General features: G+C 48.1%; 1 protein-coding gene and 1 pseudogene across 1 annotated transcript in view; one reads left to right on the forward strand and one right to left on the reverse strand.

Moving 5' to 3' along the window:
- Positions 1-12,960, forward strand: part of Kif22 (kinesin family member 22) — a 14,715-nt gene extending 1,755 nt beyond the window's left edge. Inside the window, exons 2-14 of the mRNA XM_029559031.1 lie at positions 1,621-1,816; positions 3,845-3,972; positions 4,056-4,210; positions 4,433-4,642; positions 4,723-4,953; positions 5,080-5,233; positions 5,336-5,471; positions 8,172-8,340; positions 10,182-10,347; positions 10,779-10,846; positions 12,406-12,621; positions 12,705-12,764; positions 12,836-12,960. Of these exons, the coding sequence (XP_029414891.1) occupies positions 1,621-1,816; positions 3,845-3,972; positions 4,056-4,210; positions 4,433-4,642; positions 4,723-4,953; positions 5,080-5,233; positions 5,336-5,471; positions 8,172-8,340; positions 10,182-10,347; positions 10,779-10,846; positions 12,406-12,621; positions 12,705-12,764; positions 12,836-12,880 (1,934 nt within the window). The 3' untranslated portion in view covers positions 12,881-12,960. The remainder of the gene's footprint in view (positions 1-1,620; positions 1,817-3,844; positions 3,973-4,055; positions 4,211-4,432; positions 4,643-4,722; positions 4,954-5,079; positions 5,234-5,335; positions 5,472-8,171; positions 8,341-10,181; positions 10,348-10,778; positions 10,847-12,405; positions 12,622-12,704; positions 12,765-12,835) is intronic.
- LOC115068576 overlaps positions 9,159-13,576 on the reverse strand; it is a 7,377-nt pseudogene continuing 2,959 nt past the window's right edge.

Here is a 13,576-nt window from a genome sequence, read left to right on the forward strand (position 1 = left end):
TATAGCCCCAACTGGCCTGGAACTCACTATGTAGACCAGGCTGACCTTGAACTTAGATCTGCCTCCTTTTGTCTCCCAAGTGCTAGGATTAAAGGTGTGTACCACCATTCTCCACTTGCTTATTTGGGGAGGGGGGTAACTTTTGGGTTTTTTTTTTTCTAAGATTTCTGTGTGTCTGTACTGTCTGTGTGAGTGCATGTGTACTTATGAATGCAGTTGCCCACAGAGGCCAGAGGGGCATCAGATCCCTTGAGAGTTGGAGTAATGGGTGTTTCTGAGCTGCCCAAATGAGGATACTGGGATCCAAACTCTATCCTCTGATAGAACAGTAGGCACTCTTAACTGCTTGCTTTTGTTTTTTGAGAGAGTCTCATCCTGTAGCCCAGGCTAATCTCAATTTTGTGGCACTCCTCTTGTCTTAGCCTCCTAAGTGCTGAGATTATAACGTACCAGACTTGTTACTGGTTTGTTTTGTTTCATTTTAAATATAAAGATTATAGCATTATAGAACTGAGCAACAGAGTAAATCCTCAGGATCTTCCATTAAGAGAAAATCATTGTTAAAAGTTTAGGGAGGTGTATGTGTGTGCATGTGTAAGCATGTATTATAGACTTCAGATACAGGTTGGGACTGTGGCTCCCTTGGTAGAATGCTTGCCTACTATGCATGAAGGCATGGATTTAATCTCTAGCGCTGAATAAACTGACCAGGTGTGGTGGCACCTGTCTGCAATCCCAGCACTCAGGTCATGAAGGCAGGAGGATCACAAGTTCAAAGTCATCCTTCAATATATAGTGAGGTTGAGGCTACATGAGACCCTACCTTAAAAACACAAAACCAAGCCGGGTGTGGTGGTGCACGCCTTTAATCCCAACACTCGGGAGGCAGAAGCAGGCGGATCTTTGTGAGTTCGAGGCCAGCCTGGTCTTCATAGTGAGTTCCAGAACAGCGGGGGCTACAGGGAGACCCTGTCTCAAAAAGACAAAAAAAATAATAATAGTAATGCAATGATAATGCATTCTCTACGGGGAACTTGACAAGGCCTGTATGTTCATATTCTGTCCAACCTTTCTAAATAATGTCCCTTTTTTCTGTCATATGTTGGTATTCAGGAGAGAAGGTGGAAGAAATTTTCTGTTTCTGTGGCTTTTCAACAAAATAAACCTCATAAATAGAAGCACAGAGAATCCAGCAGTTTACTGTTTGGTTTCAGTCAAGGTCAAATGTGAAGTCTTTTAATCCTTGGGATAATCCTGTGGGATGCTGGTCTCTGCTTTGATAGTCTACAATGGGCTCTGTAGCGGCAGCATCTAAGACCTTGTTAGAAATGTAGAATTTTAGATAGCACCCTAGAGACTGACACAGAATCCAAATTGTGACAAGTTCTTCCCCATTTATTTGTGTATATATTATAGTTTGAGAACTGTTTTGTGCCCCATTTAACCTATTTGTAGAGTAGGAAAAGACCTGGGATGAGCTTTGAGCACCCTCAGCACAACCAGGGTGGAAAGAGCTTCCCTTCAAGTGAGACGTGGCCCTGGCCTCCAAACAAAGTTGGTGTTTCCTTCCTCTTGCCATCACCAAACTTTAATACTTAAAACTTGTCTTCTCTCCTCCAGGAGCTGGTCGCTGTCATCTAAGCAAGGTAGGGACTGGCCGGCGCCCACCTCCAGCTCGAGTAAGGGTGGCTGTACGACTGCGGCCATTTGTGGATGGAGCAGCTGGAGCAAATGAACCCCCCTGCGTGCGAGGCATAGACAGCTGCTCTCTTGAGGTTGCCAACTGGAGAAACTACCAGGAAACCCTCAAATATCAGTAAGGTTCAGCCCACTTTCCTCTCCTGGGCCTGCTTACCTTATCACTTTCGCAAAGTTGCTGAGACCTGTCTCTCAGGATCCTATTCCTTGCTTAGCACAATTTTGTTCCCCAAACCTTCCTTTTTTCATTCAAGAGATGTTCATGGTATACACATGGAAAAAGACTAGAGGTTGAGTCAGATGTCAGTCTTGTGGGGGAAATTGGAATAGGGAAGAAGTAGCAGCAGAGAGGAGCAGGGATGTTCCAAATACGTTCTGGAAAAGGGGCTAGGCAGCCAAGCCAGGCTGCAGCAGCATAGAGTCGGAGACCATTGAGATTTGGGGGTGAAACACAAGAGGGCGACTGCTTTCAGATTCCTTCAGGGCTAGGCATGGTGGTGCACACCTTTAGTCCCAGCACTTGGTAGACAGAGGTAGGGGGCCATCACAGCTGGCCTGGTCTACAGTGAGTTCAAGACCAACTGGGGCTACAGGGAGACACTGTCTCAAAAGCACTAAAAAAAATTAAAAATAGGGGGCTGGAAAGATGGCTCAGTGGTTAAGAGCACTGGCTGCTCTTGCAGAGGACCCAGGTTCAGTTCCCAGCACCTATAAAGCAATTCACAGCCATCGGAAACTCCAGTTTCAGAGGATCCAACACCCTCTCCTGACCTTCATAGGCATTTCATGCGTAGGCCTTACATACATGCATACAAAACACTCATACACATAAAATAAAAATAAAAAGTAAAATTCCATTGGGGGTTTTAAAGTTCAAACTTCTTGGTTTGGTAGTCTTATGTAGAGGGCAACCAGATCACAGCCTGCAGGTCAAATCCAACCTGAAGTGATTTGTTTTGTTGTTGTTTGTTTACTTGTTTGGTTTGGGTTTTTTGGACCAGCTTCTCATATAACCCAGACTGGCCTCGAACTCATAATGGTCCTCGTCCCTCTACCTCTCAAGTGTGGGGATCACCATGTGTGCTGCCATGCCCAGTTCAGATTTTTTGAAAATAAAGGTTTATAATTTATTTACATATTGTAGCTGCTTAATTAGTCTTAGAGTGAAGTAGTTGTGAAAAGAACCACATGGTTACAAAGCCTAAAATATTTGCTGTCTGGCTCTTTACACAAAGTTTGCTGGCTCCATTTTCAGACCCTTAATCATTTGGCTTCAGTTTCTTTCCGGCCTTCTCCTGTCAGTATGTACTAAATTCTCCATGTTAATGTATTGAATGGGGTATAGATGTGTTTGCATCCAGGCCAGTCAAAAGTAGTATCTTGTGGCTGGAGAGATGGTTCAGCAGTTAAGAGCATGTACTGCTCTTGCACAGGATCTGAGTTTAGTTCCCAGCACCTGTGTCAGGTGGCTCACAACCTCCTGTAACTCCAGCTCCAAAGGAATCCAACCCCTCTGGCCCATGCAGTCACCTGCACTCATATTCATGTACCCATTATACAAACACACTTAAATATAAATTTTTTTATTTTATTTTTTGTCTTTTTGAGACAGGGTCTCCCTATAGCCCCAGGTGTCCTGGAACTCACTATGTAGACAAGGCTGGCCTCAAACTCACAGAGATCCACCTGCCTCTACCTCCCAAGTGCTGGGATTAAAGGCGTGCGCCACCACACCAGGCAAATAAATCTTTTAAGAAAAGGGGAAAAAAGGCCATGTTGTATCCCTCTATCTACCCTCTTATAGTGTACAATCCTGCCTTCTACATGTCTACCACAAGAAAAACATTGGGAAACTGCCCTTTTGCAGCATGTCTGGTTCCTGTGTTGTTCTTTCCCTCTGTCTGGTGAATCTCCAAGCAGTCAGTTATTCCTTCTAGTATGTTCTCATTTTTGTTTCTGAATCATTGTAAAGTATAAGTAATCTATCCCCAGATTGCAAAACCGCCAAAAGCAGCAACATCAGAATCATTTCAGTTTCCCTAACATCAATACAGAGTAATACAGAGTAGCTATTATGTAAGAAAAGGGATAGGGACTTCAACTCTAAACTGGAAACCCCACTAATACCTGCTTTTCCTACCTACAGGTTTGATGCCTTCTACGGGGAGAGGAGTTCTCAGCAGGACATCTATGCGGGTTCAGTACAGCCCATCCTAAGGCACTTGCTGGAAGGGCAGAACGCCAGTGTGCTTGCTTATGGGCCCACTGGGGCAGGTAAGAGCCAGAAAGGAACTGTGCATCAGAAAGGGCTAGAGAGACAGAGAAAAAGCTCACAGTGTTCTCTACTCTTTCCCCAGGGAAGACACACACAATGCTGGGCAGCCCAGAGCAACCTGGAGTGATTCCCCGAGCTCTCATGGACCTCCTACAGCTCACAAGGGAAGAAGGTGCTGAGGGCCGGCCATGGGACCTTTCTGTCACTATGTCCTACTTAGAGATATACCAGGAAAAGGTGAGACCTATCTCTGGGTGGAGGTGTGAAAACAGTGTCCATAGTAATCAGATACCCTTCTGGAACGTGAAGCTCTACTCTAATATGGTAAACTGAGGCTCGGAAAGATAGAATTTGGGGTTACAAAACAATTCTGAGAATCCAGTAGAGAAAAGAAGCCTAATTTCCATGAAATACACAGCCTGTGCATGGAGAAATGGGCTTTGCTCTCACTGCTCATAGGTATTAGACCTCTTGGACCCTGCGTCAGGAGACCTGGTCATCCGAGAAGACTGTCGAGGAAACATCCTGATTCCAGGCCTCACACAGAAGCCTATCACTAGCTTCTCTGAATTTGAGCGGCACTTCTTGCCAGCCAGTGGAAATCGAACCGTGGGAGCTACCAGGCTTAACCAACGTTCCTCCCGTAGTCATGCCGTACTCCTGGTCAAGGTGAGGTCCACTGACAGATGGGAGGACTTGATAGGCCCCTGCAGTGTAAGCTAAGCCTGGGCCCCTTGCTCTTCCCCTAGGTGGATCAGCGGGAGCGTCTGGCCCCATTTCGCCAGCGGGAAGGAAAACTTTACCTTATTGACTTGGCTGGCTCAGAGGACAACCGGCGCACAGGCAACCAGGGCATTCGGCTCAAAGAGAGTGGAGCCATCAACACCTCCCTCTTTGTACTGGGCAAGGTGGTAGACGCACTGAATCAGGGCCTCCCTCGTGTGCCCTATAGAGACAGCAAGCTCACTCGTCTATTGCAGGTTATGACTACTCATGTTGGGTTAAAGGGGGCTGGAGGAGGTGGCTCTTAGACCTGTTGGTTGGAGTAAGGAGGTGTTGCCAAGGAGTAGGAAAGCTGGAATCTGACTCTAATCCCCACCCCTCAGGACTCTCTGGGTGGCTCAGCCCACAGCATCCTCATTGCCAACATTGCCCCTGAGAGACGTTTTTACCTGGATACAGTCTCTGCACTTAACTTTGCTGCTAGGTCCAAGGAAGTGATCAACCGACCTTTCACCAATGAGAGTCTGCAGCTTCATGGTGAGGACTAGGAAGACAGAGGTGGAGGAGTATGCTGAAGCCACCAAGCACCAGCACTAAGGCTGACTACTCTGATTCTTATGTCCCCTCTAATCTTCTCAGCCTTGGCACCTGTTAAGCTGTCTCAGAAAGAACTGCTAGGCCCATCAGAAGCAAAGAGAGCCCGAGGCCCTGAGGAAGAAGAGATTGGGAACCCTGAGCTTACAGCATCAGCAGCCTCTGCCTCCCAGAAGCTAAGGTGAGTAGTCAGGCCTTCCCTGTAGGTCGCACTACGGCTTAGCTTCTCAGCTCCTTGAGCAGAAGCATCTGTGTACTTACTCTTCCAGTGAATTCACTAAGTCCTACCTTGAAATTTATTGAAATGCTAAGATCAACCTGTCTTCTGTGCTAATCCACAGGACCTAGGGAGGTCTCCTTCTTGGGCTATTGACCCCCTCCCATTCCATTTTCCAGCCATTTTACTCTGTCAGCAAAACCTCACATTTTGGGGCCACTGTTTCGAGGATGAGCACTTCTGCTGGTTCAGATATTGGCTCCAGGGGATTGAGAGCAAAGCCAAGTTAGTCTTTTGTGTGTTAGACGCCAGCAACTCCAGGACTCTGAAGTGCCAATTGCTGCCCCAGCACTCTGCTTCTATTCTCAATCCCAACAAAGCCTCTTTTAAATCCCTTTTGTGTGTGGCCTCCCATCCTAGTTCTGATGGTCCTACTACCTCATGCCCAATGTATGCTAATCCCTAGTCACCTCTCTTCAGTGGTTGTGCATTCTGTCTGGCCTCTTGATCCTCTCTGACTCCAAGAAGCAAGTTGCACTTTTAACTTAGCGCTGTTTTGTTTGTACTCCTAGCCCAAATAAAGCCTTTCTAAGATGTGTAAGTGCCAAGACTGCTGAACAGAGGTGACTTGAGAAGGCAAGGATCACTGTACACTCTGCTTTAGGGTATTATAGTTGAAATGCTCAATCTGATCCCCTATTCTATGTGCACAGTCTGAAACTTACACTTATGTGTGAACAAACGAGCTTTGCCAAATTGGCATTCTGGATAAAGGCAGGCTCAGAAATGGGGCTGGAGAGATGGCGCAGCAGTTAAGAGCACTGGCTATTCTTGCCGAAGACCCAGGTTCGAATTCCAGCACCCACATGGCAGCTAACAACTGTCCATACCTCTAGTTCCAGGGGAGCCTATGACCTCTTCTGTCCTCTGGGGGCACTGCACGACAACAGGTGCACTTATATGCAGGCAATATACACATACACATAAAATAGAAATAATAAAATTTTTTAAAATAAATTATTCTACTGTACATTGCTTGCTGCTGCTTTCCTAAGGCACTTGTGGATAAAGAACAGGACAAACTCCAGGTGTGGTGGCGTGCCTTGAGGAACGAGTTCACTGTGACAAAGATAAACAAATGAACTCGGCATCATGAGAAGGGTGGTATTAACTTGACTTTAATTTTTTTAACTTATTTTTATGTGTATGAGTGTTTTGGCTGAATGTAAGTGTACTGCATGCACGCACTGCCTGAGGGGGTCAGAGGCAGGTGCTGGATCCCCTAGAACTGATGGTTGTTAGCTGCCATGTGGGTGCTGGGAACCAAACCCTGGTCCTCTGTGGAAGCATGTGCTCTTAACCACTGAGCCACCTCTCCAGCCCCAGTTTTTTGTTTTTTAATCAACTTGACTTTGAAAGATTCCAGGCAGAGGTATTAATGCTCAGGTAGCCAGGACTTTGCTACCACCCACTAGGTAAGGACTGGCATTTTACGTGGGTTTTTTTTTTTGTTTTTTTGTTTTTTTTTGGCTTTCACATCCCTACTAATGAGGAACTCTTTGTGAAGCTTTCCACTTGCTTTCCAGATGGCCAGGCCCTCAGCCTATTTTGATCTCTCAGCCTATTTTGATCTGTCTCTTTTTCTTCTTTCTCACATGTATGTGGCATGCATACATATATATGTGCATGTGTGTGTTGAGGTCCAAGATTGATGCTGTGACTCTTCCCTCCCTTGCTCTCTACCTAACTCTTTGTGGGGGAGTCCCTCAGTAAAACCCAGGACTTGTTGTTACAAGCCAGTATCCCTTAGCCAGCTTGCTTAGGACATTCTGTCTCTGCCTTCTGAGGCTAAAATTACAGGTGGGCCACCATACCCCTAGCCTGGATTCTAAGGATCTAAACTCTAGTCCTCTTGATTACATAGCAAGTATTTTAACTGCCAATCCATCTCCCTAGCCCCCATTCTCCCTCTTTTCCCTTTCTACATGAGTGCCTCCAGAACAGGGTAGTGTGGTAGAGCCCCAATAACTGGCATGCAGTTGCTCTTCTTGTCTGATGTCCAGGCATCCCTGAGAGATTACTTGATAAAGTCACCGTACTCTAGGAGTGAAGAGATGGCTCAGCAGTTAAGAGCATTTACTGTTCTTGCAAAGGGTCTGGGTTCAGTTCTCAGTACCCACATGGTGACTACCAACTGTCTGTAACTCCAGTTCCAGGAGCTGAAGCCTTCTGACCTCCATGGGCTCCTGCCTGCACATGATGTACATACATATACTCAGGTGCATATATTCACATAAATCTTTTAAAAAATACTTTATTAATTTTATCTTCTGTTTATGAGTGTATTGCCTGCATGTGTATCTTACAATGCTCGAGGGTGTCAGATCCCCTGGAACTGGAGTTACGGATGGTTGTTAGCCACCATAAGGGTGCTGGGACTTGAACCCAGGTCTTCTGCAAGAGCAGTCAGTACTCTTAACCACTGAGCTATCTCTCTAGCCCCATTCACATGAATCTTTTTTAAAAAAGGTACTATACCAAGAGGCTAGCAGACTGTTGCCCATGAGGATTTTGGAATAGCATACATCAAGTTAAGGCATAATGAGAATCCTGCTGCTGGAGATAAGAGAAAAGGGAGATAGGGAATAACCTTTGTCTGCTCAGCCCCTTACAGAAACTAAGCAATATGGACCCAGCCATGTTGGAGCGCCTCCTGAGTTTGGATCGCTTGCTGGGCTCTCAGGGAAGCCAAGGGACACCTCTGCTGAATACCCCAAAGCGAGAGCGAATGGTACTCATTAAGACAGTGGAGGAAAAGGACTTGGAGATTGAGGTAAATGTTGTGGAAGATGGTCTAAGATTCCAGTCAGCCTTGAGAACCATTCCTAGTATCTTCAGACAGAGAAGGGCACACAGAAGCTGGGCTAAAGTTTTCATCTTGTTCTAGAAGTTCTCTGGTGTGTGTGTGTGTGTGTGTGTGTGTGTGTGTGTGCGCGCGCGTGTGCGCGCGTGCGCGCGCGCGTGGGCGTGGTGGTGCACGCCTTTAATCCTAGCACTCAGGAGGCAGAGGCAGGCCGATCTCTGAGTTCAAGGCCAGCCTGGTCTACTTCAGAGATCTGCCTGCCTCCTTAGTGCTGGAATTAAAGGCATGTAGCACCATATCTAGCCTACTTGAAATTTGTTTTTTAAGATTTAAGCTGGGTGTGGTGGTGCATGCCTTTAATCCTAGCGCTTGGGTGGCAGAGGCAGGTGGATCTTTGTGAGTTAGAGGCCAGCCTGGTCTACATCGTGAGTTCCAGGACAGCTGGGGGCTACAGAGAGACCCTATCTCAAAAAGACCAAAAAAAATAATAATAATAATTTTATGTGTATGAGTATTTTTCCATTCCTGTAAGTATGCACCACGTGTGTAGTGCCTGTGAAGACCAGAAATGGGCATTGAATCCCCTGGAACTGGAGTTAGAGACCATTGTGAGCAACTATGTGGGTGCTGGGAACTGAACCTGGGTCTTCTGTAAGAGTAGCAAGTGCTCTTAAACATTGGGCCATCTTTCATTTTTTTTTTTTTTTGGTCTTTTTTGAGACAGGGTCTCCCTGTAGCTCCAGCTGACCTAGAACTTACAGAGATCCACCTGCCTCTGCCTCCCCAGTGCTGGGATTAAAGGTGTGCACAATGACGCTTGGCTTTCTTTTTCTTCGTTCCTAAATTTCATGAATTCATAAAAAATATCCCAGATCAATGCGTTTTAATCCTCCTCCCCACTCCCCCCCCCTTCATCCTGGTTAATCTGGAAGTAACATAATTCATAGCTCTCTTTGCTGTTAGCTACTACGCATAACCAGTCACGTAGATTATTCTTCAAACATTTTTGGTGAGATATTTCAAATACCTTTTGGAAAGAGGCACCTCAGAAGTGACAGTGATCTTGCTTTTGCTCCTTTGGATGGTGACAACCCCTCCATCGAGGTTCCCAGCCTTCCCTTCCCATTCACTTTCTCTCCTGGAGAAACTGTTCAAAACTGGCAGCATCCATGATTCCATCTTCTACAGGGTGGGTGCAGTCAAGGGTGAATGTCAAAACCTTTTTTTCTGCTCCCCTTGGCCACAACCGTTTTCACAGGCACCAGGGCAGCAGCGGAGACAGAAAGGGAGGGGACTGCACTGCACAGGCGCCAAGAGCTCACCTTGCGCCATCTTTCTAGCCCCTGCTTGAATATTCTTACTCCTCACATTAAAAATCTTGCTTGAGCCAGTCGTGGTGGTGCATGCCTTTGATCCCAGCACTCAGGAGGCAGAGGCAGGTGGATCTCTGTGAGTTCAAGGCCAGCCTGGTCTATATAGTGAGTTCCAGGACAGCTGGGGCTACAAGGAGACCCTGTCTTAAAAAAGACCAAAAAAAAAAACCCCAAAATTTATTTTTTACATGCATGAGTCTTTTGCCTGAAAGTATGTATTTGCACCACATGCGTGCTTGGTGCCCCCCCCAAAAAAAAATCTTGCTTGAAGGCTTATTCCACCACTAGGCAACCCCTGATCATAAGAAAGGCCCTAGTTATCTTGAGCTCTACCGTTTCCTAATAGATTGTCTCACTGGTCGTTCATCTGTTCTCTTGGACCACTTCTACTACTATGGGGTTGAGTCTGGGTCATCTCTCTCTGATCCTTTCCAACAGAGGCTTAAGATGAAGCAAAAAGAACTGGAGGCCAAGGTCCTGGCCCAAGAGGCTTTGGATCCAAAGGAGAAAGAGAACTCTCTCACAGTGCACCGACCCCTTCCCCGTCGTACAGTCACAGGGGCAAAACCCCTGAAAAAGGCTGTGGTGATGCCCCTGCAACTGAGTAAGTTTACTTCCAGGGTCCAGGAAGACCCAGATAAATGATACCCCACAAGTGAAGAGATGTAAGGAACAGCTGTTGTCATGCCACCCATGTTCTCCCACTGCCAGGGATGACTGACAAGGATCTGAAGGAGTCCTGAGTGCTTGTCCTAGGGTGTTGACAGTGGAGGCTGGGTGTGGTGGCTCACACCTGTGATCCCAACACTCAGAAGACTGAGCCTGAAGGGTTGCTGAGTGCCTGAGACCAGTCTGGGCTGCACAAGAGTCAGCCTCAATTAAAGAATGAGATCCTGTCTCAACCTAAAGAATTAGCCACCTGGAATCAACAAAAGCTCAGGATTGAAGGAGAGCTAGAGACATCAGAAATGGGAGAAAGAAGCATACCAGGGAATGAGAAAAGTGGCCTGTGCTGACTCTAATTCTTGCTTTCAGTTCAGGAGCAGGCAGCATCCCCAAAGACTGAAATCCACATCCTGAAGAAGAGAGGCCGCAAAAGAAAGGTCAGCTGGGGTCTCAGGCTGTATTTCACACCCTGGAGAGGAATTCTGGGCTCTAGAGGCAGGGCACTTTGTCTCACTGTTTACAAATTTTCCAGCTGAGTAACCCTTCTGTATATGATGCCTTGGGTATTTTGAGTGAAACACAATGATGTGGGTGTATCTAAGAATGGGTGTCTACCACCTGTCAGTTTTCTTTCTTCCTGATGCCTCTGGTCCTCAGTCTGGCTACTGGCTGGCTGTACTTTGTAGCTTAGCTCCTGCCCTCTATAAACTATAGTGCAAAGGGAACTGTGACTTGGGCACTCAGTAATCTCTGACATTACTCTTCACCCAAAATACCACTAGAACTACCCCCAAACAGACAGGACAGGGGAGGTGTTTACTGTCTTCTCTGAAGTCCTTTGCCCCCACTTCCTCTGCTGGGGATTGAACCCAGGTCAAGTATGCAGTGTAAGTGCTCTACCACTGAACTGCAGTCCCAGATTACATTCAGTCATTGAATCTCTTATTTTTTTTATTTTTATTTTTTGTCTTTTTGAGGCAGGGTCTCCGTGTAGCCCCAGCTGTCCTAGAACTCACTATGTAGACCAGGCTGGCCTTGAACTCACAGAGATCCGCCTGCCTCTGCCTCCCAAGTGCTGAGACCAAAGGCCTGCACCATCACACCCGGCTGAATCCCTTTTTTAAAAAATGTTTATGAGTATATTGCCTGCGTGCATGTAAGTGAACCCGTATTGTGCAATGCCCGTGGAGGTCAGAAGAGGGTGTCCTATCCCCTGGAACTGTGTGGGGTCTCTCTCTTTCCTTGTGGGTCGTTGGCCACCGGTCCATGAGGACAAAGGGAGCAGAAGCGATGAACGGGGTCAGGATGGCCAGTGAGCACTCACGAAGAAAGCCCTTCCGAGGAGGCAGATTCAGTGATACAAACAGCTCCAGACTCAGTGAAACAGCTCCGTTTATTCAGTGGGGGTTAGGGAAAATGTAGTGTGGAGGCAGTAGCCAATGCTTCAGCTGATAAGGGGGGTCACAGTATGCTTTATTTACATGTGGCAGTAGTTTCCTATCATCCAATACCCGGCAATGCCTAATTATCATATAGAAAAAAACCTGGGGGTAGTTTTCACTCCAGGTAACTATGCCAAAGGTCATGTTCCAAATGTCAGCCACCCCGCTTGGCAGCCCTTTCCAGGTAAGTCAGGTAGAGAGCAAGAGGCCTCCTGCTGAGAAGGGGAGTCCTTTCATATAGCACTGAGCCCCTTAGAGCTATCCGGACATGGAGGACTACAACCCTAGCAGCAGGGTTCCCCAACAGGAGTTACAGATGGTTGTTAGCCACCATGTGGGTACTGGGAATTGAACTTGGGTCCTCTGCAAGAGCAGCCAGAACCACTGAGCCAGCTCTTCAGCCCCAATTCATTGAATCTTAGTAACTATGAGAAAGGTGCTACTCATATACAACTGTGACAAAATTGTAACTCAGAAGGTGACCAGAGGGGAGATGGGGGAGAGAGGTAGGTGCCTAGTTGGCCAATGGGCTTTAGCAATTTCTGTCATCTCAGGTGGAGTCCTCTCAAGTGTCAGAGCCAGTGGAAAAGGCCTCTGAAGACTGCTGGGAACTACAGATTAGCCCAGAGTTACTGGCCCATGGGCGCCAAAAAATACTGGATCTGCTGAATAAAGGCTCGGCCAGAGATCTGCGCAGTCTGCAGCGCATTGGCCAGAAGAAGGCCCAGCTCATCGTGGGCTGGAGGGAGCTCCACGGCCCCTTCAGTCAGGTAATCAGAGTAGCCAGGGCGGTGTGGGGGTGGGAATCCCTGTTCCCCCTCTACTTCTTCCCTATTCCATGTTGTCAAGCCAGGTGGAAGACTTGGAACGTGTGGAGGGCATCTCTGGGAAACAGATGGAGTCTTTCCTGAAGGTAAGTGTGCTGCCCGTCGTGCCCGCACTCCCAGCCCGTCCCTGCAGTAACAGCTCTCCCCTTCCTTGCAGGCGAACCTCCTGAGCTTGGCTGCCGGCCCGCGCTGTGGTCCCTGACTACCAGCTCCTCTCAACTCCCCCTCCCCACTTCAAGTCCTTGTATAATTGCGTATTCTGTAAATACAGTTTTAACTCTGCGCTTCAGCCTCATTTGGGAGGGGGGAGGCGGGGCTGGGGTGGGAGCCATAATTGCCCTTGTGATCCGCCTGGAACTCTGCGGGAAACTTCTCCGGCCGCCATCTTTGGGAAACCCCCGAACGCACAGGATTGTAAATAAACCGCTGAAATAGGGAGAGGACGGTAGCCGAGAAGAATCAAAAGGCTGAAGCGCAAGCCCAAGAACAACGACCGTTAGGCGGGTGCGCGCTCCGTCTAGCTCCGCCCCGCTGCAACCCCCTACGCGCGCTCCCCATTCTCCCGCTCAGCTACGACATCGGTGTGTGCGCGTGCGCGTGCAATAACGGCCGCTGGCGGAGGGAAGTGGGGGGTAGAATCGTTGGAAGTGGGGGGAGAGAAGCCGCCTTGTCTCCCGGGCGCCCACCACCTGCACCATCGCCAGCCAATCAGCGGCCGTCTCAGGGGTCTCGCACTCGGGGCGACTCGGGCTGCCTGGTGGCTCCTCGTCCCTCCTCCCTCCAGAGTCCCTCTCCAGCCTCCCCCTCCCGCTGGCCGCGCGCGCACGCTCGCGCACGCTCCAGCCTCTTGTGTGTCCTCGCGCCCCCCGCCCGCCCTCCTGCGCGCTGAGCGCTCCGT

Source organism: Nannospalax galili, unplaced genomic scaffold (genome assembly GCF_000622305.1).
Source record: "Nannospalax galili isolate Female #2095 unplaced genomic scaffold, S.galili_v1.0 scaffold788, whole genome shotgun sequence".
Classification (NCBI taxonomy): Eukaryota; Metazoa; Chordata; class Mammalia; order Rodentia; family Spalacidae; genus Nannospalax; species Nannospalax galili.